Raw genomic sequence first — 26,814 nt, forward strand, 5'->3', positions numbered from 1 at the left:
GCCAGCCCTGGCAGAAAAATCCAAGAGACTCTTACCTCCAATTAATTAGCCAAACTCCTCAAGTGGAATTGTGGCTGAAGTGGTAGGAGAGCCAGTGTTGAGTGAAACACACACACACACACGAGGAACTTGAGTTCAAGCCCCAGGATGAGAACAAAATCATCATCATCATCATCATCATCATCACCACAAATCAAGTGGAACCTTGACTGTGTAGATATTAGCAATGTGATTTCTCACAGCCCTATACGAACCCAACATGGCAGGCTGATGCTGGCATATAGGTAAAGTACTCAATTTGAAATGTTTACATGGGCCTGTGGTCTGAGAAGGGTAGTGGGCATGGCTCAGGTAGAGTGGGTGTGGCTCAGTCAGAGTGGGCTGGCTGGATGGGCCTGGTTAAGCTCCACTGTAGGAGGCCTGGTCAGGGAATGAGGGCGTGGTTTATCCCTAGAGGGCGGAGCTCAGCGGTAGAGTACTGCCTAGCAAGCATACCCAGTAGGGCCAACAATAAAAAGAAGGGTTCCTGCAAATTGGTGGCATCTTCCCACATCTGGAGCAGGTGTAACTGGGGGAAAGTGCCTGCTTAAATCAGCCTCCTGGGCCTCACCCAGGACCCCTGCGGCTCCCTGTGATGTCCCAGCTCCAAGCGTCACCTTACCTTCAACTCAGCTGCCAAGGCTAAAACCTCAGTGCTACCCTCAGTGGATCTCTCTGCTTCCCACAGCACAGCAAGGCCCATCCATGCTGTTCCTAACACTCCCAAGTCTGCCTCCTCTCTCCATCCCAGCTGCCATCATCACCCCATTCAGCACCATGTACACCCTCCACTCATTCCTGGCCATCAGCAGCATGCTCTTTTTTTTTTTTTTTTTTTTTTTTTGCCAGTCCTGGGCTTGAGCTCAGGGCCTGAGCACTGTCCTTGGACTTTCTCAAGGCTAGAGCTCTACCACTTGAGCCTCAGCACCACTTCCGGCTTTTTCTATATATGTGGTGCCAAGGAATCGAACCCAGGTCTTTGTGCATGCTAGGCAAGCACTTTAACCACTAGGCCAAATTCCCGGCCCAGCAGCATGCTCTTGACTCCTCCCCACCTCCTTCTGCACATCCCATTCAACAACAACTAGTTTTCTATCACCAGGAGTGTGTGGGGACATCTGCACAGGATGTGGACATAGCCACACAGAAGAGACTCAGGGGAAGAAACACCACACGTCACGCGCACTGCCTCGAATCCTCATGTGGGAGCCCTTCCACTAGGATTCCAGCACAGCTTAGACCAGGAACCAGAAACTTCCATTCCCCAGAAAGGAGCTGCACAGTTTCAAAAACACAAGGTGCTTCCAGAAGGATCTGGCCAGCCCTCCACAGGACGCATAGCCAAGTACTGCGTCAGGCCCAGGAGTCCCCTGGGCCTTGTCCGGAAAGAGGAGTCTGCAGGAGCCCCCCTCTGGAGGCCTTGAGCTCCGACCCAGTGCAGTCCTGCATGCCCAGCAGCCCTGACAGGCAGGGTACCCTCCACTCAGGAAGCTATTCTTAGGAGCCTGGCCCCACCCCGCCCCTGCTCCCGCCCTCCCTCCTCCCAGCAACTCCCACCCTCCCGCCCCACGCTGACTCATCCCCAACTGCCAGTCTTGGCTGCTGGTTGGCTGAGATTTCTCCAGAGAGGGAGATGGCATTCATGATTGATGTTCTCGATCATAAAAATAACCAGTTATTTTCATGCAGTGAATCATCCCTAAAAATACCCCAGTGCTCAAAGGGCAAATGCCAGAGGTACACTCACCCCCACACTCCACTCACACTCAGACACAGACACACTCGGGCATGTACTCATGCTCTCATGTGCACGACCAGCATATATTCACCCATACACAGCCACACACTCTCACTTGCTCACTTGCATAGGCACATACACACACACGAGTTGTCCTCAGGCTGGAAACACTGACACAGGGTATATGGAGAACTTAGCTCCTCACTAGCCTTGGAAAAGCAGGTAGATGTATGAGTCTCTGCCTGCTGCTATGACAAAGAAGTGACCTGATGGCTCTGCCTCTTACCCTAACGTCTGGTGGGCAGACATCACAGTGGGTCTGAGTGGCCTGACATCAAGATTTCAACAATCCAGGCACTGGTGCTCATACCCTGAAATCCTAGCCCCTCAGGGGGCTTAGAGCTGAGAATATCAGTTCAAAGCCAGCCTAAACAGAAAAGTTTGTGATACACTTATCTCCAATTAACCATCCAAAAAAAAAAAAAAATGGAGCTGTGGCTCAAGTGATAGAGCACTAGCCTTGAGTGAAACGGCTAAGAAACAGCACCCAGGCCCTAAGTTCAAGCCCCAGTACACACACACACACACACACACACACACGCTTCATGACTACTTTTCTTGGTGCCCTCTGATTGATAATTGCAGACTGATGCTGGATTGATAAATGGCCTATGCATTGTCGTTACTGGGTGTTTACCTGATCTGTTTAATGAATATTAATTCGTAAGAAACAATATTTCCATTCTTGAAGCAATTTGGAGCAAAATAGTGTTTTTCTCTCTCCCCCCCCTTCCCTCCCTCCCTCCCTTCTAGGAAAGAACACAGAGTTAAATAACAACAGGCCTTGTCAGGGTGATTTATGATGCATGAGGACAAAGAAAGAGAAGGAATTTGTTTCCCTTCCTCAGGCACTACCTGAGGAGGGGAGGGGAGAAGGGGCGGGAGGGCTGCCATCCCCCCAGAGCTGGAAGCAGGCAGTAGAGTGGGGGATGAAGCTCCAGGCAAGAGAGAGGAGAGTTTGGACAAGATAGATGAGGTGAAAGTTGATTGTCTTGGGATGAGATTGGCTAGTTTGTCCCCACTAGCAATGGCAGTCTCTGTCCTGGGAACCCCCCAGTTGGTGGGCCACCCCACTAATTGTTCAGGAGGTCTTTCGTGGTGTCTGGGGGATGCCTGCTGGCTGTGGGTGGCAGGACATAAGGCCTGATACCCACTGTATCTCCCCAGGAAGGACTCCATGTCTACCCCGCCCGCCCCAGGCTGAAGTGCTTAGCTCTGGCAGCTCACACCCGTCCTCCCAGCTACTCAGGAGGCTGAGATCTGAGGATTAAGGTTTGAAACCAGCCTGGGCAGGAAAAAAAAAACTTACAAGACTCTCATCTATGATGAACCAGCAAAAAATTGGAAGTGGATCTGTGCAGGGGGGTTGGTGGGGAGGGCAGTGCAGAGCCAAAAGGGAAGGATTTGTTCCTTCCCCATCTTTCACTGAAATGGAGTCCAGCTACCCATGGCCCTTTCTCCACATCATGGCTCTTCCATTTGGCCCGGGTTCCAGGTTTGCCACCGGTTGGCATCATCAGTAGCATCTCATTTCTTTTCAGACACATCCAGACGCTTGGAAATTCAACCGTCTCCCGCACAGGCTGGGTGGCTCGGCAGGGCCTTGGGAACCGAGAGGCAGTCCCAGCACCTGTCACCATCCATTACCAAGGGCCTGCTCCAGCCCTGATGACACTTCTTTTCCTTGGGGGGATGAAGCTGGGCTGCTGCAGGGGACTGCAGGGTCCTGATCAGAGCTGACAGGGGAGATGCTGAGCAGGGAGACAGTGTCACTGCCACCCACCACTGGCTTGCAGAAAAATGAGAAGGGGAAATGAAGCCTCCCCACTTCTCTCTCCCTACCTTAAAACCACAGAACAAAGGCAGGAGAGAAGGGTAAAGAGGCACAGGAGGCTGTCTGCCAGGCCACTCACACCCAAGGCCTGGTCAACAGGGAGCTGCTAGCCAGTGGAAGGTGATAAATTGACCTGGGTATTTTTACTCAAATATGTATTATTCAAACTATCACTCTTATTTCTCATTGTATTGTATTCTCATTTCGTTTTACTTTTTATCAGTCCTGGGGCTTGAACTCAGGGCCTGAGCACTGTCCTTGGGTTTTCTCAAGACTAGAGTTCTATCACTTGAGCCACAGCACCACTTGTGGCTTTCTCTGTGTGTGTGGTACTGAGGAATCAAACCCAGGGCTCTGTGCATGCTAGGTGAGCACTCTACCACTAGGCCATGCTCCCGGCCCTCTTTTTTTCTTGTTAGGGGTATTGGGGATTTGAACCAGAGCTTTGCACTTGCTAGACAGGCACTTTACCACTTCAACCACACATACCCCAGCCCTTTTTTACTTTATTTTTTCTACTAGAATCTTACATTCATGACTAGACCGGATCCCAGTGCTCCTATATATGCTTCCCACATAGCTAGAATGGCAGGCACTGCACCACAGCACCTATTATTGGTTGAGATGGGCTAGTTCAGTATTGAGATTCTCCTGATCTCCACACCTCCTGCACAGCTGGGATTACAGGAGTGCACCGCTGTGTCCAGCAAAGCTCTACATTATTTCTATCAACCACCAGCGAACTATGAAGTAAGCCTTTCTCCATTTCAAAGGTGATGTCCGGTCAGCATTTGACTGACCACTTTAGACATCTCCTCCTATCGTTTCCAGCTAACACACAGAAGAAATGTGGGGAACATGGCCGCTACGCTGAGAAGATGGCTTTGCTGTGGAATCACCACAGATGGTTGGCGGGTCTTTTTGTTTTCTTTGGAGGGTGCTATTTTGGTTGCTCTGAGGGGTGGGGGGGGGAGGAAAAATAGGAATGAAAGAAAGAAATCGGTAACACTAATGAGCTTATAAAACAAAGCTAAAAATAAATGAACGCAAGAGAATGACGATTGTGACAGAAAATTAAGTTAAATCAAAATTGAAGTGTTCTGGGATATTTCTCAAAAAGCAACAGAATTTGATAAGTTGACAAATCTTTACTAAATCCATCAAGAAAGAAGGTTTGTTGTTTTTTTTTTTTCAAACAATGTGTGGGTCTCATGTCCAGCCATCCTCGGTAGAAGTGTCAGAATGCCCACTGCAAAGGGAGCCAGGTCTGGGGAAATTCTCCCCCCACAGTGCCCCAATCCTGTTCTGGGTAACCTCTCCCCGCCAAGCCCTGCCTGCGCCCACACCTACCTGAGCCCCCACAACCACTACAGCCACACTCCTGCTGGAGAAACATTGCCCCCTGCTCTGTCCAGCAGCCTGAGCAATAGCAAGGGTTTGGCCAAGGAAACGTGAATTCATGGCCCCCACCCCAGGCCTACTGAGCCAGACCTCTTGAGAGTGAAGTCCCACCCCTGAGGGTGAAGCTCCGCCCCTGAGGGTGAAACCCCACCTCCTGTGAGTAAAGCCCCACCCCTGAGGATGAAGCCCTGCCTCTTGAGGTGAAGCCCCACCTCCTAAATACCACACCTTCTGTGTTTTCAGCTGCTGCTTTCCTGTCCCATAGTGATTCACATTCCCTAGCCATAGTGGAGCCAGTCAAACCTGGCTGTGTCTTCTCCCAGGGGCTCAAAATCTGAAAGCAAAACACAAAGGCTGCAAGTGCAGGTTGCAAGTGCTGTGCATTCATAACTGATTCAATGACCCAAGAAATGTCTGAAGCCTGGAGCCCAAGGACCACAAGAGGAATTGTTCTTTTGGAGGGAGAAGGGACTGGGGATTTGAATCTCACTCTTGCTAGACTGGCATAATACCTCTGAGCCACACCTCTGGACCAGGTTTTCATTGGTTGAGCACCTGAACATCAATCTGCTCACACTCAGGGTCCTTGTTGTCACACGCCCCTGTGTTTCACACGCCCCTGTGTCCAGCTCCCCTCCACCAAGATGGAGCCTCAGCAAGTTTTGTGCCCTCTGGCTGGTCTGGTCCTATGATGTTCCCTATCTCAGCTTCCCACATGGCTGGGATGGCAGGTATGTGTCACTGCACCCAGCCGTGGGTTCAGAAGGTGGGCTCAGCACACCATCCAAACAGCTAGGTGGCAGGCCTGTGCCGCTGGAACCTGGCTTGCAAACATTCCTCATACGAGTTCGTACTTTACAAACCTCTACCCACTACCTACATCTTCCGTACAGGTAAAGTCACCCTGGGTTCTCACTACCCCTCACAGAGATGGAGAAAGTGACAGTTTTCCATGTTGAACGTTGCCCAGGGTCAAGGAGCAGGGCTGAGTCCTCTTTTGTGAAGTACTGACTGGGGATTGAACTCAGGGCCTTGTGCTTCCTGGTCATGTGCTCTACCACTTGAATCCTGTCCCAGTCCTTTCATTTCTAATTAGCTTGCAGATAAATTTCATACACTTCTATCCAGACCAGCCTCGGACCCCAATCCTTGTAGCTCTGACTCCCCTGTGGCTGAGATTATATGCCCAGCATTGTTTTAGTTTACTCGCATCCCTCAGCGACACCGGGCGATTGTCCTTATCACCCTGGCTTTGCAGATCAGGCAAGGAGGCTGAGAGAAGAGCATCAGGTCTGCCCACAGCTTGTTAGCTCTAAAGGCCGACAGAGCACAAGTTCGAGTCCAGGGCTGTTCAGAGGCCTGCGCTGAGGACCCAACATCCTTTTGCTAGACCTTTCCCAGAATCCCAGAAGCAAGACTTCAACCAAGTGCTGCTCTTGTTCATGAGAAAGTTCCAGCAGGCCACGGAAGGCCTTGCCCAGCCTTTCCACAAAAGGCTCCATCCCCTGATAGAGAACGTTTGCTGATGAGAGGTCCCTGAAGATAAGCTGTCTCTTCACATCTGAATTTTGAAACCATTCTAGCAAAACTTCATTAAGCTCCGAGTGTGGCAGGAGATAATGATCTGAGTTTCCCTCTTTCATTCACCCTCCCCCGAACTCCCATAACGAAACGATATGGGAAATTAGATGGTTCTAATTAATGACTCAATAAATAGAGAGAAGGGGGAGGGGCTGGTGGGCATGAAACATCTCCTATCATCAATATACACTGCCACTGAGAGAGACTTACAGGCCCACAGCAGGCTGACTGCTCCTCTAAAAAGAGAAGACTTCTGGTTGGGTATGGTGGACACACGCCTGTAATCCCAGACCTGAAGGAGGTGATCCTGGGCTACTGAGTGAGGCACTGTCCCAAAACGAAGGATTCCTCCCTGTGCCCCATCTCAGAATCTTCATCACAGCCCTCAGTACCAATGGCTGGAAGCTTCCACCCACAAGACCCAAACTGGAGCTTGGGGACCTAGGACAATGGGTAAATAAAGATCCTTCATCCCTTCAGGGTCAGGGCTCACACCTCCTGTCCACAGTGCCTCCCCAAAGCCAAAGCTGGCCAATATTGCGATTAGAGAGTGATCTCTGGGCTCAAACTATGGAGGGGCCAAACTCAATGTCCCCATCTGGCTTTGGTCAGGTTCTGCTGGGAAGCAGCCTTGCTTGTGCTAGTATGGGGTTGATCATTATCCACAATGACTTTGGGGTTGTTCTTAGCTGAGTGGCCTGGAGAAAGTTATTTGGCCACTCTGTGCCTCCATCCCCTCATCTATAATCTGGGAATAGCAAAACCAACGGCCTTCCAGGGCTGTTGTAATGCCAATTGCACTGCGGCACAGTAACAAATCGTGGCTTTTCCATGGTGCTGGGCCCAGAGGCTGGCACCGGAGACGCAGCTGACAAATGTGCATGCCCAGTATTGCTTTATTAGGGTGATGTGTGCTCACAGCCAACCCACAAACCCAGCAAACATGTTCTGTAGCTGCAGACGAAGAAATGGATGCCACTGTAGGATGATGACAACAGGCAAGACCATAGAGAAGGGTCAGAGGGGTCCCAGGTGAAAAGTAGTCGGAGGAGCTGAAGTGCTGAGGATCTGAGACTCAGACCCCGTGAGAAGGCAATAGAGGTTCATCCAGAGAAGAGAGAATGAAAAATAAGCAAAAAGTACAAGGGATGTCACTTTCCAAGGCAGCCTGCACTGACCACAGCGTCCCCCCCCAAATTCAATCCCCCATTATAGCTCCAGAGCCCCTTACACATCACTCACTGCTGGCTACCCATCTCTCCCACCAAGCCACAGCTCCACAGACACAAGGGACTAGATCTGCCTGGCCCACACTGAAGATAGAATGTTTAGCATCAGACTCATAGGGATGAGAAAGAGAAGGGAGGAGGTGTATACAGGAGGCATGCTGGGAAACTCCCTGGCGATGGCAGCCTGTGAGCTCATTTCAGAATAGAAAGCCAGACAAAGTGGCTGTGGAACAAGCTCTCAGCACCACAACTGTCCAGGGAAGGAGGAGCCCACACCAGAAAGCCAGAGCATTTTTCTCACCTTCTGCAAACATCAAACCTACCTTCTAGGTATAGCATGTATCCTGGATATCACATGAAAATCTACTCCTACCAAGCGCCCCCTGGGCTACCTGAGGATGGCATGTTAGCTAGAAACAATCACTTAAGGCACAACAGAAGAAAAGGAAAAAAAATCATAACAGAACCCTAAACAAGTCGTACAAAATTGCTATATTTTCAGGAAGAAATGAGATGTCACCAGTGATTTTCAGAAAACTAATTAACAACATGGCTAAAATAAATAAATGAAGCCAAGGGGAAAAGAGTCTGAAACAAACTATCTAATCTTAATATCATTTCTCTTTCTTTAAAAAAATGGATATAGGGTGGGGGGGAGAAGCCTGGAAATTATTATAATTAAAATGTGATTGTATCTTCCTTGGGTGATTTTGAAAGCACTTTTAAATACTGGAATATTTCATGTGAAATAGCTCACATTAAGATGTGAAGATAGGCATGATTATAATTGATGGGATATATATATCTATATATAAACTTTTGATTTCCTTTTTTTTTTTTTACAGATTACAAATGGTTTTAACATCCCAATGAGAGCTAAACAAATAAGAGATATCTAAGACTTCCCCTGACCCAGATAGGCAGGTAGGAGAAGAGGCATGTTAGTGTCAGGGTGGTCTTGGAAGTTCAGCCCCCCTCAGCCCCAGAGGCCAGTCTGGGAGCGAAGGTCATGGTCAGGGAGTGAGGGGGGCTCTGCCTAACTTGGATGCTGATTGGATTAGAGCCTGGTTCTGTTTTCCTCTAAGTAGATTACGCTTTTCTTGAACTTGCTCCAGTGGGTCCGGAAATGTTGCACAGGACAGTCCTGTGGTTCGTTTTCTGAGCTCACTGGAATATGTTTAAGTATGTAATAATACATTTAAGCCTAATCAGATAAATCACTAAATCAGATCGTTATCTTCAAAGTCAATTTGAAAAGCAAGCTCTGGCTGCAGGTCCTATCTGAGGAGGAAAAGACAGAAAGGGAAAGACTTGAGGCAGAGGACAAGGTCATCATCCCGTCCATCCAGTCCTAGTGCCAAAGGCACCCTCTCCCTTCCCCCTTCCCCTACTCAGAGGCTCAGCTCAGAAGTCCTCAAATCTGCAGCGATAGAGCCACTATAAAACATCATCCTGGCTCTGGCAGCCTTTAAGACCTTTCAGAAGACATCAAAGCCAGAAGCTCACATGGGGACATCTGGTTGACCTCCCTCTCTCAAAGCAACCTCAGGCCTCTTAGCCCCCTCTAAACACTGTGTGACATGACTTGGATTTTTTTTAACACCAAGACTCTTTTGAGCCAAGATTAAGGGACAGGAGCTGGAGCAAGTCAGAACTAGACACTAGATCCCTGGCCACTCTTTCTGGGAGACTCCACATAAGTGACATCACCTCTCTATGTCTCAGTCTCCCCATCTGTACAATGGTGTATTCACAGCACTGAGCCCAAGCTTACTCAGCCATGTCAGTTACTGTTTCTGAGTTATTTTTATTCTACTTCTTACCTAGTATATCTTTATACGGACAGACAATATCCCTAAAGACAAGAAGATGACTGGGAACATTCTTGTTTTATTTGAACAAATGTTAACAGAAAGTTAGGATCGAGGAGGGGCCATCAGGACACAACAGTAATCAAATGAACACATCTTTCATCTCAAAGAATCTACAGCATGGTGACACAGATGGGAAATAAACATGCACAAAGAAGCATGTCATGAAAACCTGGGACATGAGCAAAGGATCCTGGGGTGTTATCCAGGGCTGGGAGGAGGAAGGGAGGTAAGGAAAAGGAAGACTTTCCAATAAAATAAACATCTAAGCCAAAATATATATATATGTTCAATATATAATGCATTCAATAGGCAACAGCTAGGGAGGAAGAAAGAATGGGGTGCCATGCTCCAGAGATTGTGGGAAGGGCACATAAGAACTGCAACAGGAAGCTCAGAAAATAGACAAGGAGCTGAAGCAGCAAGGCTCCAAGAAGCGAGGACATTGAACAGGGGACTTGTATGACTCGATCTGGGATTTTGACAGCTCACTCTGGCTCCAAACAGAAGGCCTTGGAGGGAGACAACATAGAACAAGGAAACTAGAGCATAAGCCAAGGTTGTGGGTGCAAGAAGAGGGCTGAAATAGACACTTTGAGGGCCGGGAGCATAGCCTAGTGGTAGAGGGCTCGCCTAGCATGCATGAAGCCCTGGGTTTGATTCCTTGGTACCACATACACAGAAAAAGCCAGAAGTGGCACTGTGACTCCTGGCAGCATGCTAGCCTGGAGCAAAAAGTGTCCAAGGTCAATACCCAGCTGCTGAGTTCAAGCCTCAGGACTGGAGAAGGGGGGGGGAACACTTGAAGGCAGAACTAACAAGAACTAACATCACCTGGATCCATAAGGCATTGTGGGGGCTGGGCTGAAATATGAATGACTTCCAACCAGAGAGAACGCAGAAGCACTTACTCTGGCAAAGACAATTTTGGAGGAAGAAGGGCAATCCAATCTTAGACATGTGAAGTTTAAGATGTGAAGGACAGGCCCAAGGAGCTACAACAGCGAGGCTGGAGACCCGCTGAGACAGTGTGCTTCCTGAGAAATGAGAGAGGAGAATGCCCCCCCAAAAAGGGAGTGGTCCATGATTGACAGGCATTGCTAAGAGATCAAGAAAGGGAAGGGGGGGTGTGTCTCTGATTCACCTTGCCAACAAGAGCCTGCCCTGTAGGAGGTTATCACAGAGGTCCGTGGAAGGAGAGACTCATGTGTGGGCTGTGTGTGGGTGCATGGATGGATAGATGATTGACATGTCAATGGAAGGACATGGTCCATGGGTGGGCAGCCAGGGCCATGGTTCGAGGTGTGCATGGATGATTGACAGGTGGGTACATGGATCTAGTCATTGTTCTGGCCATAGATAATTCAGCCAGTTTCCTAAGGGAAGGATACTTCTTTTTACATATCCTCCCAGTCCAGAGCACTCTTTCCACCCTATCCCTCCCCACTGCAGTCCACAGATCCGTGCTGTTTCCTCAGAGAGACCTTCTTTTCCAGCTTCCCTAGCTAGGATGGCGCCTCACAGTATTTATCATATTCTCACATCATTGCATTTCTTTGTTGAATGGCTGAGTATCTGCCTTCCTCACTAGATGGTTTTCTTTGCACAGGCAGGTCCTGGTCCAGCACTGCTAAGTCTGTAGCATCTGGTACAATATCTACTGCACAAGAGGGACTGAGGGCCTAGCGAGGAGATGCATGTGGGAGGGGGAAACAGCTGAGTGGATGGATGGATGGATGGATGGATGGATGGATGGATGGATGGATGGGTGGGTGGGTGGATGAATGGATACATGCATGGGTGGATGCTTGGATGGATGCATGAATGCGTGGAAGATGGATACATGGATGGGTAGGTGGGTAGATGTATGGATGTGTGCATGCATGAGTAGGTAGATGCATGAATGAATAAGTGGATGTGTGCAGGCATAGGTGAGTGGATGCATGGATGGATGAGTGGACAGAAGGAAGGATGAAAAGACAGTGATGGATGGATAAATGAAGCAAAAGGGAGAAAGAAAGGGTGAGAGGTAGAAGACTACATTTAAGGATCACTTCTTAGTCCATCACTAGAAAGGAAGACATAGGGAAGTCGAAAGAGTAAACCTGTCACTTCCTTCTGGCCTGCGCTCTGGACAGCAACAACCCAGCAGAGTGTCATTCCACCTCTGCCCAGCCACCTGCTGACATGCCCACTGCGCCTCTGTGAAGGCGTCCATCGTCCTGGCTTGCGGCCTTGGCCAGGGCTGGACCACATCCCGTCCTGGGGGCTGGTGTTAGCCCTTTCTGCCTGCTGCCTCAGCTACATTGGGCAGGGCCTACCTTGGGCAGTGACGGGCTACTGACACCGGAGAGGAGGGAAAAGAGATTTTTGAAAGGCAAGGGAAAAATAAACTCCAACAGACAAACAAAAGAAAAAAGACTTAATATATGCGACTTCTTAGAGAAGGGTCAAGTCAGACATGAGCAAATGACACATGAAGTCTGAAGGGTGACCTCCAGGGGGCGCTGGCTGGTGTTAGCAGAGGCAGGTGTTAGCGCTGGGCACCTGTGCGCACGTGTGCGCGCACACACACACACACACACACACACACACACACAGCTCCATTCTCTATTTCCTTATATATTTATGAAGAGCTGCTTCCCTCCCTCCCTCTCTCCCCCTCATTTCTCCCCCCTCCCTTCCTCCCTCCTAGTCTTAGGACTTGAACTCAGAACCTGAGCACTGTCCCTGAGCTTGTATGCTCATGCTCTACCACTTTGAGCCACCGTGCCATTTCCATCTCTGTAGTAGTTGATTGGTTGACTTCCAATGGTTATTTTCAGCTCTCAGCCTCCTGAGTAGCTAGGATGAAGGGGTGAGCCACTGGCTCACTCCCTCTCTTTTTACAGGTTGGTTCTCAGGGGCCCTGGATGCTCCCCAATTCCAAAGCCATGACCAATGAGGAGGGGGGAGAGAAGGCAGACAGACTTTTGGAGAAGGTGTGTCCATTCAGGGAAGTGTGGGGCACAACCACCACCAGCACCCCTGGCACCAGGCGGCCTCTCCTATGATGGCTGAGAGGGGCAAAGGCTCTGCCTGGTGGCCATGTCTATCTCCAACTTAACTTGATCCAAACTGCGATGGGCCAGAGCTTAGGGCGCAGACACTAGAGCCCACCCACCGGGCCAGTGACAGGTGCAGACACTGGAGCCCACCCACCGGGCCAGTGATGAGGTACAGGCCTGGGACAATGGCTCAGCACAACACTTAGATTCTTTCCTCTATGGAGAACCGAAGAAAACAGGCACTGTGAGGAAAAAACCTGGCCACCCAGCCAAGTGCCTGGTACACAAGAAGTGGTTCATCAGCGCTAGGTGCTGTTGTTGTATGTTTCTTTAACACCTTGGAGGTATTATATTGTCATTTTTTAAAAAAATCATAATGTGACCTAGTGATAGAGTGCTTGCCTGGCATGGATGAAGCCATGAATTCAATTCCTTAGTACCATGCACACAGAAAAAGCCAGAAGTGGTGCTGTGGCTCAAGTGGTAGAGTGCTAGCCTTGAGCAAAAGAAACTCAGGGATGGTGCTCAAGCCCCAGGACTGGCAAAAAAAATAAATACAATAAAATATTATAAGCTAGTAGGAATATCATTCTTTTGTAGAAGAGGATTTGCAGGACCAGAGAGGTTGAGGAACTTTTACTGACCTCAGCTCCTGCGCTTGGCAGGCTGGAGAGCAGATGATAGAGCCTGGCCATGGTGACAGATGGGTGCCATTCCTTGGCTAGAGCTCTGTGCTGCTAACCTGAGCAGCAGGAATGGCAGCAGCTGCCCCTTCGCAGGGGGCAGGGGTAAGGGGAGAGTGAAGGCTAACACAGCAAGCCATGTCCGCGGTGAGTACCCATGACAAGATCAGACAATTAAATCACTATCCAGGCGGCATTTCCCCAAGGCTGTTGAAGAAGCCTACTCAGAAATGAAGCCATTTCTTTCCTGCACACTTCTTATTGCAGTCATTCAGCCAGCGTCCTGGGAACTTCAGCAAGAATGGAGGAGAAACCAAAGAGAAAGAAAGGGAAAGAGAAGGAGGTGGAGAAAGAGAGGGAGAGAGGGAAAAAACAACTGAGAATGCTCCGCATCCTAGGAAAGGCTGTCTTCTCTAGATGATTAAAAAGATTTTGTCAGAATTCTCTCAGCTTTGGAGCCTTTGAGGCAAGAGGGGGAGAGAAAGAAAAAAACTAAGCTATTAGTTAGCAATAGATTCCTCTAAAGAGACAGCTGGAATTTCAGCCACAAACTTCTGATTCCAGAAGACAGGGCACTGTGTGGGTCTCTTACCATTTTTATTATTATCATTATCATTATTACGAATACTGTCATTTCTTCTGATCAACGCTGCCCTAATGGCTGTCTTGGGAAAGAAAGAAAACAGAAGAGAAAAATCAGCTCCCAGGAGAGGCAGTGGAAGGGAAGGGGGGTCGGAACCAAAGTCAAAGGAAATTTAATTAATAAACAGATTTCTTGACTCTGACAGAAAAGAGATGTGGCCTGCCCCAAACATCTAAGTCCTGTCTTCCTGGAAAAGGGACTGAGCACAAGAAATCTAAACACTTCCCCCGGGGGAAGCAGCATTGAGATAGCCACAGGGCAGCCACGAGAGTCTCCAGGCACATCCACCCAGCCTCTCCCACCTCTGGCCAGCATCTGGGGGTGAGTCTGGAGGTGCTATGTCACTTGGGCAGTTAAACTTTAGCTATAAATTGGGGGGATAGTAGCAAAAAGGATGTCATCCAGAAAAACAAAGCCAGGTGGAGGGACGGGGGGGGGGGAGGGAAAATCCTTCCAGAAGGCTGATTGGCTGGTCAGAGGAAAATGAGACCCAGTAGTGAAAGCTTTAATCTGTATAGTAGCAGATAACTGCTACCTGGTCAAAAAGCCTGGCAAGGTACAGATTCTCAGGTGGCTGTGGTGACTTGGTGCCCAGTCTGGCGTTGTCTATTTGATCTCATTTAATCCTCAAAAAATGTATAATCTCCAAATTTTCAGGCAGACTAGTAAGGGCTCACCTGTCCAAGATCACAGAGAGAGCATCCCACACGGTTCTGAAGCCGCCACATGTGGTTCCTACACACAGTTCACGCCCAGGGTATGGGTGAATCACACACTCACACAAGTGTGGCTGTGTCTGGGTCATCGGACACTTCTGCAGACAGTGAACCTGGCTGTCCCAAAGGTGACACCAGAGGAGGGGCTGGAGATTTGTCTGGATGGAATTTGAACCCATCGACTCGTGCTGGGCAGGGAGATGGACAGACAGAGCTCCTCTACCCACCCGCCGGCCTCTGCTAATGGCCGGGACTGAGCTGATGTGACAAGCTAGCTCTTATCAACATAAATGCACCTGCCATGGGTTGGGGGCGTGGCCTAGTGGTAGCGTGCTTGCCTAGCATGCACAAAGCCCTGGGTTCCATTCCTCAGAACCACATACACAGAAAAAGCTGGAAGTGACACTGTGGCTCAAGTGGCAGAAGTGTCCAAGGACAATGTCCAGGGCCTGAGTTCAAGCGCCAAGATTGGTAAAAGAAAGAAGGAAGGGAGGGAGGAAGGGAGGGAAGAAAGAAATGCACCTGCCAGCCTAGCTACTCAGGGGGCTGAGATCTGAGGATCATGGTAGGAAGCCAACCCAGGCAGGAAAGTCCATGTGACTCCTGTCTCCAACAAACCAGCAAATGGTAGAGCACTAGCCTTGTGGGGAAAAGTTGAGCAAGAGTGTGAGGCTCTGAGTTCAAGCCCCGGGACAGTATTATTAACGGCCATCACGGCAGTCCCCAGGCAGGGTGGGGCTCTGCTATGGCTGGCAGGGGAGGGGAGGGAGGGTCACAACTCCCTCCTGACCCCGGAAGCACTGCACATTGGGGCTGCAGGCCAGAGACGTGAAGGGCCCAGGGCACTGTCTATTTAGGGCCTCCACTAGATGCTTTTGCTTCTAGGATTAAGTTGTTGATGACGTTTGTTTTGTTCTGCTTTTTCTAGATATGCTGTCCCTGTTTTGTGCAGAGCTGAACTGGGACTCTCGTCCTCCAGGGCCTCCTGTGTAGCTGGGGTGACCCGCGTGTGCTCCCATGGCCAGCCCATTGGTTGAGGTGGGGTCTCATTAACTTCCTTTTGCCTCAGCTGTCTCACACTGCAGTCCCTCCATCTCTGTCTCCTCAGTAACTGGGACGGTGGAGGCTGGCCACCATGGCTGGCTCACTGGTTGGCACTGGATCTGGATGACGTTTCGCCAGCTGCCATCAAGCTGTGATCCTCCTATCTCCTTCCCAAGAAGCTGGGATCACAGATGTACACCGCCAAGCTGACCCTGGTTTCTGTCACTTTTGATGGTTGTCACCTGCATGTCATGGATCCGTGAGGAGCCGGGAGTCCTGGAGTTCGCTCAGGAGGATGGAGGCTGTGGCACCAGGATGTTCGAGGCCATGGTTGCGGGAGAGGCTCTGCCTCCTCCGCCTGCCAGTGCGCAGAACAATGAGCAATCGACAGTGTTCTCGCGCTTGGTTCCCCTCAAAGGGAGACCACACGGCCCAGGGAGGGGCCGAGCCAGAGGGGCTAGGAGGGCCAAGGGGGGGTGTGTCCTCCTCCCACACCCCGCACCGGACCTCTATCCTGGGAAACTGAGGACTCAAAGCACCACCCATCACCATGTGGGAAAATCAGAGGTGAGAGGAGGGAATGAGAGAGAGGAGGAGGGGGGATTACATGGAGTCACACACAGAGCCACACACAGAGTCACACCTGGAGTCACACACTGGTTCACACGTGGGGTCACACATGGAGTCACACACGGGATCACACACAGAGTCACACCTGGAGTCACACACGGGATCACACACAGAGTCACACACGTAGTCACACCTGGAGTAACACACGGGGTCACACATGGGGTCACACACGGAGTCACACATATGAATCACACATGGAGTCACACACGGGATCACACACAGTCACACACAGAGTCACACCTGGAGTCACACCTGGAGTCACACATGGGATCACACACAGAGTCACACACAGAGTCACACCTGGGGTCACACATGGGATCACACACAAAGTCACACCTGGAGTCACACACGGGATCACACACACAGTCACACCTGGAGTCACACACGGAGTCACACATATAGATCACACATGGAGTCACACATGGGGTCACGCATGGGGTCACACATGGAGCCACACATATGAATCACACATGGAGTCACACCTGTAGTCACACACGGGGTCACACACAGGGTCACACAGCTTGTCCCCAGGGAGGGCAGAAGTCCTCACCCCCCAGGCCAGAGCGGGGTCCCCAGCGCCCAGGTTCCTCCCATCACCCTGGCCCTGCCCGGCGGGGGTCTGGGGGCTGGGAGCTGTTCTGTGTGGCTCCCACCTGGGGGGAGGGCAGGGTAGTGAGGGCGCCCAGGGGCTCAGAGCAGAAGGGGGCCGGCTGGTCGGGGACAGGTTGCAGACCTGGCTGTGGCGGCCTGCATGGGCCTAGGCTGCTCTGCTGACCTCTCCCAGTCTTGTGGCCTGTGGTGTGTGACACTCAGGGGTCAAGGGTCAGGGGTCGGCTCAGTCTGCAGGAGCTGAGCCACAAAGCTGTGTCTCACTCTAAGTCATCAGACTGAATGCCACCCACAGAGAGAAGGCCAGGACACCATGTACGGGTCAACCAGGGCCTCGTGAGCCACGAGAAGCTCCTCCACTCCCAGCCACAGTGCAAGAGCGGTGCTGGTTCAAAACGCCTCCTTTTCAAACCCTGCTAGGTGCCAGCCATTTGGCCCCAGGCTGGGACTGAAATGGAGAAGGAGCAGGCGTGAATGGGCGCCCACTTGCACACAAAGGATCTAGCAGAGGGGAGAACATGACTATTTTTCTTTTCTTTTTGCCTTCAGCATCATCTACCCACTGAGCCACGCCTCCAACCCCAAAACCAATGTTAAAAATAAATAAAAACTATCATACCTAGCCAGGCACAGTGGCTCATATCTGTCATCCCAGCTACATGGGAAGCAGAAATAGGAGGATCACAGTCCAGGTTGACCCTGGGCATAAACACTGAAATTCTATCTTCAAGCCAAAAGAGCTGAGGGCGTGGCCCAAGTGGTAAAGCACCTGCCTGGCAAATGAACGACAATTCTTTCTGATCCATGGAACATTCTACATGGGACATTTACGCAGGAAAATAAAAGTCTAGATGGCATTCCAGAGCACAAAGGCGTGGGCTGCATCTCAGATCTCAGGGTCCTAACCCCCACAATGACCAAGAGGCAATGACCCCCCACGTACCCCAGGCTCAACCCTCCCTCACATCTCCTGCCCCGTCCCCATGCTCACCTGATAAGTGCACAGCCCTGAGGCAGGAGAGGGAGGCGTTGAGCCGGGCGCACTCCTCGGGGTTGGCCCCGAACTTCTCCACTGTCTCACACACCTGCTCATCCGTCATTTCCAACAGATCCTCTAGGCTCAGCTGCCCAGGGCAGATCTCCTAGGGAAGGCATGGAGAAGGAGTGTCACCCAGGCGTGGGCCTCACCAGGGACGTGGCCTCCAGAGACATGGTCTCCAGGGACGTGGCCTCTGGGGATGTGGTCTCCGGGGATGTGGCCTTCAGAGACATGGTTTCCAGGAATGTGGTCTCCGGGGAAGTGGTCTCCAGGCACGTGGCCTCTGGGGATGTGGTCTCCAGGCGTGGCTGCCGGGCTCACACACTGCACTTAGTGGAGACCAGGGAAGACAGTACAAGTTGGGCCTGTGAACCTAGGGCCCGAGGCCTGGGTTCGAGCTGGAGTTTGCTGGATTTTAACTAGTTAACCCCAGATACGTAGCCTGTCTCCCTGCACCCCTCTTCTCATCTACCAAACAGGGGTGCTGGCGGTGTCACACGAGCTTGTCCCAGCTCCTGCACTCAGCACCTGTCCCTCGGCCCTCACGGGAGAGGCCCTGAGAGTCAGCACAGTCACACAGCCCAGACCCCGCCTGGCTGAGCCCCACATCAGCCCCCTCCAGGCCCCACCCACAGCCTCCGGGGTTTGTCTTGAGGTTTCTGGAGCTGGTGAGAGAAAGGAGCCAGACATCCGGGTAGCCTGGGCTGCAAGTGAGAGTGGAGAGGCCTCCAGCCCCTGGAGACACAACTCCACATCCAGGGCCATTGTGGCAGGGCTGGGGAATAGTGCACAGCAGGGAAAGGGATGGCTCTGCACAGCCAAGGTGGCAGTGGGTAAGCAGGGGTCCACTGAGTAATGTGGAGAAACTGGCCTCACCGTTCCTGCCCAAACCCTGTCTCCTCAGGCACTGCGGTGAGCACAGAGCAGATTGGTCAAGTACAGATTTATCTATGTATGCATGCAAGAGCAATCAGTGGGGCCGGACACTGGTGGCTCACACCCGTAATCCTATGCTCAGGACACTAAGATCTGAGGATGGAGGTTCAAAGCCAGCCTGGGCAGAAACGTCCATGAGACTGTTAACTACATTAATCACAAAGAAAGCTGGAAGTGACGCTGTGGCTCAAGTGGCAGAGTGCTGGCCTTGAGCAAAAGAAGCTCAAGGACAGTGCCCAGGCCCTGAGTTCAAGCCCCAGGACTGGCACGCACGCACACACACACACACACACACACACACACACACACACACACACACACAAAACTGGAGGGCTGTAGTCTAAGCTAGGGTGATAATGTGGAGTTCTCCTGCCCTCTTGTGGCTGTTCCTTAGCATTACAGAAAAACCCAGACTTTGCATTGGAGGGATGGCGGCTAAGCTAGGGTGATAATGTGGAGTTCTCCTGCCCTCTTGTGGTCGTGCTTGAGCAGTACAGTAAAATACAGATCCCCATATCAATTTGAAAGGATGGTACTCTAGGCTAAGGCAGGATTCCAGGATCCTTCTGCCCTCTTGTGGCCACATCTATACATTACAGGGAAATCCGAGAGCTGTATTGAATAAAAGATCCACATTAAATTAGGGAGGGAGGGGGGGGAAGGAAAGAGGGAAGGAGGAAGAAAGATGATCATCACACCTTCTCAAAGGGTGGTTGGAGGTGTGAATGATTCTACCTGAAATTCTCTCTATAAAGCTGTCAGTTCAACAATGGGGAGGGGGTGGGGTTGTTCAACTATAGCTCTGGTTTTACAGACCAAAGCTTGGATCCACAGGGAAAGAAAATTCACTATTCCTGGGACATGGAGGGTGCGGCCCAGCCTGGAGAGGCGGGGACACTCAGACTGGAGGGGGGAATCCTGGGCACATGTTTGCCTTGGTTTTACCATTGGGAAATCATCTGCTTTCCCAAGATTTTCCACCCCACACTGAGGTCTGAGTCTGCAGATCCTCCTCCCTTTTAGTATTAGAAGGCCAGCCAGAGAGGAAAAGGGAGGATCGCATTCACTCCCTGTGGCTAACACACAGGGGATGGCCATGGCTCTGACCCTGGGATCCAAGATGGCGGCCATGACTTCCCATGAAATGCAATCCAAAATCCCGCACCCTGGCCACAATTCAACTGTCCCGTGTGGTGGATGGAGCCACAGTTAGAAAATATTTCCACTAGGAACAATAGCTCCATGGACAGCATTGGACTGAGGGACATGATTCAGCTAGAGTGACTCCATTAAGTATGAGGGCTGGAAGAATTTCTACCTGACTCAGATGCCATGCGTGCTCCTGAGTGCATTAACTGACGGCCTACTGTGCATGGGGGATGGTGATAGACCAAGGGGGAGTGAAGCAGGAGAGTGTTGGATTCCAGGGGAGGGGGGGGAGGAGAGGGAAGGGAAGGCAGGAGGAGGGAAGGGGAGGACAGGGGAGGGAGCAGGGTGGCCTTTGGTCACCTCCACGACTTCCTTGCGGACATCCACGATCCGGAACCAGTGCCGGAGCTGGGGGAAGCCGTCGAGCTCAGCATTGCGCTCCTGCAAAGCCACCTTCTTCTTGCAGGACAGCTGCCGGCTGAAGTACTTCACCAGCTTGCTCTGCAGAGACAGTGACGGGCCCAGGCTCAGGGACACTGAGGAGTGGGGGGGGACTATCCCCACCACCCACCCCAACCCCAGCCCACCCCTGCTTCCGTGAGAACACCCCTCGGCCCAGGCCGGGACTGGTCTGCATGCACCTCCCGAAGCCTCGCATTCTGGAAGCTTCCTCTCCAGTGCAGATGGATGAGGTCGTGGGTCACTGCCGTGGGCAAGGATTCACGTTTAGCACACGGGACAGAGTGCCTCCTTCGCGTCGTGGGACTCAGATGCAATGGAAGATAAGCAAGAGGCCTGATGCCGGCGGCTCACGCCTGTAATCCTGGCTGCCCGCAAGAAAAGCCTGCTAGACTTCAACCCCAACGAACCAGCAAAATGGGGGCGAGAGGCATGGCTCCTGTGGCAGAGCAAACCTGGGTACCAGCAAAATAACGAGGAAGGGAGAAGAGGGACACATGGCAGTAAGATTTTCAAAAGAACAGAAAGAAAGAAAGCAACGATTGCTTCCATGCCTACCTCCACCTAAAATGAGAAAAGGGATTGGGAAGAGGTAGTCATGGAAGGATGTTTTCAACTCTCTCCATCTTCCTTCATGAAAGCTGACCAAGCAAACAGACGCCACAACCAGAGGCATCTCAGAGCCTCCAACACCAGCCACAGGGCCACAGCCTTGCTGGCTCCATGAGCAGCACCTGGCCAGCCAGAACCCCCAGGACTACAAGAGAAAGAAGAGCCGTGACAAGGACCCATGAGGACCGGGCCGCAGCAGTGCTGTGTCTCAGCTGTCCCCACAGCCACGCCGGGCTGACTTGGGAGAGGCTCCAGGCCATGTCGCTGGTGAGAGAGCCCCATCCTCCAAATGAACCCCCAGCCCCAGAGTGGCCAACAGCCCGCTCAGGGCAGTACTGGGGTTTGAACTCAGGACCTCACGCTTGCTAGGCACTCTACCTCTTCATCCATCCCACCCATCCTTTCTTTTTTTTTTTTGCTTTTGTGATGCACCAGTGCTGCATTCTAATGGCACTGGGTAGCCAGGGCAAAGGGTGGGGAATGGCCTCCAGGCTGATCAGAAATAAAACGGGGCCTTCACAAGGCAGGAGTCGTGGGGAAGGGGTGAGCAGACCAGACACGCCTGGCACACGGGTGGCTCGTGCCTGTCACCCCAGCTGCTCAGGAGGCTGGGATCTGAGGACCCCAGTTCAAAGCCAGCCCCGGCAGGAGAGTCCACAAGACTCTTTTACCTCCAATGAAACCAAGGCCAAACTGGAAGTGTCGCTGTTGGCTCAAGTGGTAAGAGCACGGGCCTCAAGTGTGAGTGCTCAGCGACAGCGCCTGGGCCCTGGGTTCAAGTCCCAGGACCAGCACACAATGTGTGCACACGGCTCTGCGTCTGTCTTCACGTGGCACTGTGGCATCTGAGCTCACATCCACACTGGCTCTGCACAGCTGGCGGGCAGCGGCGCCCTTGGCTTTTGGAACAATTCACAAATGCCATGTGAATAACCAAGAAAGCCTGGAAGCCATCTGACCCCCCTCCCCCCACCCTGATGGCTAGCAGGAAGCATGTGACGGTGGACCCAAGGGCAGACACACTGCAGAACCGGCCCGGCCCCTCAGAGCCCGTGTGCAGAGGCGCTGCCTGCTTTTCTCCCATGGCCTGGTCACCGCTGGCCTGGTTTTTCTTTTGGTTTCCTTCTCTGAGGTGATTCGGGAAAAGGCTTTCGTGGCTACCAGTGGGAGCGAATGTGGGGTAGAGTTTGTTGGTGTTTTCCTCATCTAGGTTGAGTAAATTCTTTTCCCATATAAGGTTGGTACTACGTCTCTTTGCACGCAGAGCCACTGTGCCACACACCCAACCTTCTCTGCTTTTGTCATTTTTCTTGACCCTGATCCTCCTTTGAACACTTGGCACACAGCTGGGCTGTCGGTGGGTGCCGCCATGCCTGGCGTGTATTGATTGAGATGGGAATCTCATCACTCGTTGTCTAGACCGGCCTCAAATTTCCTCCGGTCTTTAGCTCCCTTGTAGCTGGGATTCCAGGCGTGAACCACCACGCCTGGCACAGCAGCTGTTCCTCCCAAGCCTCCGAAAGGCTGAGGACACAGAGTGACTGTGACGGTTTATTCATGGAAGTTATTTTGGAGCCAAACCCTCTGATGGTACCTTTTATTATTCATCCTTCACTACTGAGACTGTACCACACATCTGATGATCGTCCCGACTCCACAGAGGAGAGGGAACGCTGGCCCAGGGGAGCCTGGCATCTGGCTCCAAGTCAGCAAGTTACTGAGGGGAAAGGAAAGAGTGTGTGTGGGGGGAGGGTGTTACACACGTGCCAATCCTAGGACCTTAGTGCTGCCCCTCTGCTCTTTTGTTCAAGGCTAGCACTCTACCTCTACCTGGGGCCTCTCACTGAAGGCGCTTTCCCCCACACTGGGCTGCCACGAGCCAACCAGGGCCATGGAGCACTGTGGCAGAAGGCTTGGGATGCTGGTTCCCAGGCCTCCCCCACCCAAGTCCATGCAGAACAGCTCTGCACAAACCTCCACCTTCAGACAGACACACAACTCCTGGAGGTTTCCTGTCCCAGCCCAGCCCAGCATTGTCTGACTGCACTGATAGGGACCAGAGTGGGGGGGGGGGGGTCTCCCTGTTTTCACATCCTCCAAAACCAGGCCTTGACAGCCCCGCCCCTGGGGTGGGGAAGAGCTGAAACCTGAGGTGCAATTCTCCCTCTGCTCACTAGGGGGCAACGTGGCACCTCCATAAGCAGATGGGAAATTTCCGCAGGCCCAAGTCTGGGCCTCTGGATTCAGCCTTATTACTGTACTGTGTTAGCAGGTTGATAAATTTAGCAGCATAAACAACAAAAAAAAATCAAAAAGTCAAGACATGTGACAGAGCTAAAAATAACCGTGTCTGAAATCCCTAATGAGAAACGAGAAATTTTGCACTCAGACAAACCCAGAGATTGGAGGGCCCTTAGTGAAAAAGCAGAGGGAGCCGGGCCTGGTGATACCCACCTGTAATGCCGGCTGCTCGGGAAACTGAGTACAGGTGAGACTCTCAGATTGGCAATGAAAACAGAAAAAAAGAAAAAAAAGTGGAGCTGTGGCTCAAGTGGCAGAGCATCCGCCTAGAGCCGGAAAAAGCCAAGCAAGAGCACAAGGTCCCAAGTTCAAGCCCCAGTCAACAAGAATACAATCATGTGGATAAAGAGCCTTGGGCATTCTGGTCAGAACTCGCTTGCGGTCTCCTCTCCCTCTCCCAGGAAGGCCTTTACCCTCCTCAGCACACACACCCGTCACACTTTACACTGCCCGATCAGAATCCTGCCTGTCTTTTTCCCCAGCCTTCACAGCCTAGCTGGGCACACAGTCAGAGCTCAAGACATTCTTCCTGGTCTTGGCATGAGCCAACATCACAGAAACTGGGCATGGGGTTCCAGGAAGAGCCCCTGAGTCCTCTAGAGAGTGGGTGTGGCCGGGCAAGCCCCCTCCCCCAGTTCCCCCACTCCCATCTGTTGTTATCAGACCCCGGGAGGGTAATGAAATCGCTGCTGCAGGCTGAGGCCCTAGCGCCCGCGGTCCACGGTTGCCAGGGCGACCACTGTCAAAACATCCCAGGGGCTGGGCTCTGCGGGGAAGATCTCAAGTAACCGGTGTATTTAGATCCACAGGCAAATCCACTGCTCAGGGAGGGCTGCAGGCCTGGGAGACAGCTCCTGCTCCCCTGCCCAGCCCGAACCCCAGCAGCACCCCACCCCACTCCACCCCAGCACAGCCCCCACTCCCGGCTTTGGATCAAAGGCTCGGGTTTGTGCCTGGCTTCTTTCCCCTACCATATACTAACGCATATCACATGCAGGACGGAGTCTGTCGTTAAATCCAGCTATTCTAAATAAACTGTGAAATGACGCTGTCCACGTAGCTGCAGCCACAGCTGAGTTTTAGGGAGTGCCTGCTATGTGCCCCACACATCGGAGCAAGATTAGTTGAGCCAAAGATCTCCAATTCACCAAAGAAAGGCCAGATGTCAAACTATGGCTCAAACTGTGGCAGAGCGCCAACACTGAGCGAAAATGCCAAAGGAGAGTTCAAGTCCCAGGACTGATGCACACATGCATGCATGCACACACGTGCACACACACACACACACACACACACACACACACACACACAGATGATTTGGTTGGCCAGTGCATGCACATAGATGATTCGATTGTGCCTCTCCATGTGGGAGGCTTGGTAGCAGGTCCTGTGTCATGCTTGTTGTCATCTGGGGACCCTCGGATGCCACTTGGCCCAGACCTGAGACGTCCTTCACCCCCACACACCCCCGCCACACACACACACACACACACACACACACACACACACACACACACATGTCAGGGCCATCTCTTGGTAGGTGGCTGCTCACCTGTGCCTGGGCAGTTGTTAAAATCATGCAGACAGGGCCCTTGTGCAGCCCTGAGCAAGTGGCAGAGGCTCCCGGGGTGGGGACTTCTCTGCTCTCTGCTAAACCAGGTCCCTGCACAGACGGGGGCCAGTTCCCACCATCCTGCCCTGCAGCAGCCACTGGCCACTGACTAGTCACCCTGCAGTGACCAGGTCAGGAGAATGAATCTGGAATTGGGGAGAGAGAATGGAGGGTGGCTGTTGGCTGAACCCCCCCCCAGAACCCTCACAAGTCAGAACAGTAGAAGTGGGGTTGCAGGCCACCCCCCCCCCACCAGAACTCACTGAAATTCTGTCCAAGTTGTAGACTCTCCCAACTACTTTTTTTTTTTTTTTGCCAGTGCTCAGGGCCTGAGCACTGTCCTTGGCTTTCTCAAGGCCAGCCTTCTACCACTTGAGCTCCAGCACCATTTCTGGCTTTTTTTCTACGTATGTGGTACCAAGGAATTGAACTCAGACCTTCATGCATGCTAGGCAAGCACTCTACCACTAGGCCAAACTCCTGGCCCCTCAACTACTTTTTTAGAGCTAGGAGGCAGAGTCTTGGTGGAAAGAAAGCAAATAATGGGTGAAAAGTAATGCATCTACTACCTGATGAATGTAACTGTGACCCCTCTATACATTACCCCAACAATTAAAAAAAAGGAAAATTAATAATGGTGCATGTTTACATCTTCGGCTGGCTTTAAGGGAGCAAATTAGTTTAATATGCTGACGGATCTATGGAACTTAACTCGCACCTGAATCAAATGCCAAACACATTGATGGGGTGCCTGCGCCTCCCCTCTTACACCTACATTTTGACCCAGGAGATTTCATGGTATGTGAGAAAGATGGGTGGTGTTTTAAAATGATTAAAAATCTCAGTGCCTGTGGCTCACTCCTGTAATCCCAGCCCCTCAGGAGGCTGAGATCTGAACATCGAAATTCAAAGGTAGCCTCACGCAAGAAAGTCCGTGAGACTCATCTCCAGTTAACCACTAAAAAAGCCAGAACTGAACGGCAGGTCAAGAGGTAGAGCTGGAAAAGCTAAGGAAGAGCTGGCGGTGCCAAGCTCAAGCCCCAGGAAATGTCCAAATAACAACAACAACAGAAAGAAAAGTTCTGTGGTGTGTATTTTACCACTGGGTGAAAATGTGTCTGCTGGAGGTGTGGCTGGCACAAGGGATTTGCCCCTGGCTCCATCCCAGCACCCCAAAATACAAATAAAATACAAGTAAACAGAAGTGTATCCCAGCACCTGCACTACGCACAGCCGCCTTCTCCAGGCCTCAGCACTGCCCAGGCAGGTGAGTGGCAGAGGCAGGATTTAAACCGAGGTCCTCCCCTGCCTCGGCTGACGTCACGCTCGGGCGCTGGGTCCTGCAGGCTCTGCACCCTAAAAACTTTCCACTCAGGCCCTCACTTGTAGCATGTTTAGCGCCTCGGGAGAATTACCCTGGCTTCCCCTAGGGCTGAGATTTTCCACATTTAACTTCAGCCCAAAGGAAAATTTTGTTAGAAAGTGGAGACTATTTTTAAATAATGAGACTTGGGACCTGGGCTTGTGGGCACAGAGGCCTTGCATCCTGCCTGTCCCCTGTCCCCGTTTCAATTCAGATGT

The 26,814-nt window shown here is 51.7% G+C and overlaps 1 protein-coding gene across 3 annotated transcripts in view; it reads right to left on the reverse strand.

Annotated features, from left to right (window-relative positions):
• The window catches only part of Ksr2 (kinase suppressor of ras 2), a 187,795-nt gene that overhangs the window by 134,569 nt on the left and 26,412 nt on the right, over window positions 1–26,814 (reverse strand). For all 3 annotated transcript variants that reach the window (XM_090320194.1, XM_090320192.1, XM_090320191.1), the window contains exons 2-3: window positions 20,610–20,750; window positions 18,117–18,267 (exon numbers count right to left, since the gene is read on the reverse strand). In XM_090320194.1, coding sequence (XP_090176320.1) covers window positions 18,117–18,267; window positions 20,610–20,750 — 292 coding nt within the window. The remainder of the gene's footprint in view (window positions 1–18,116; window positions 18,268–20,609; window positions 20,751–26,814) is intronic.

The sequence above is a fragment of the Megascapheus bottae genome, chromosome 28 (genome assembly GCF_031878675.1).
Source record: "Megascapheus bottae isolate mThoBot1 chromosome 28, mThoBot2.hap1, whole genome shotgun sequence".
Classification (NCBI taxonomy): Eukaryota; Metazoa; Chordata; class Mammalia; order Rodentia; family Geomyidae; genus Megascapheus; species Megascapheus bottae.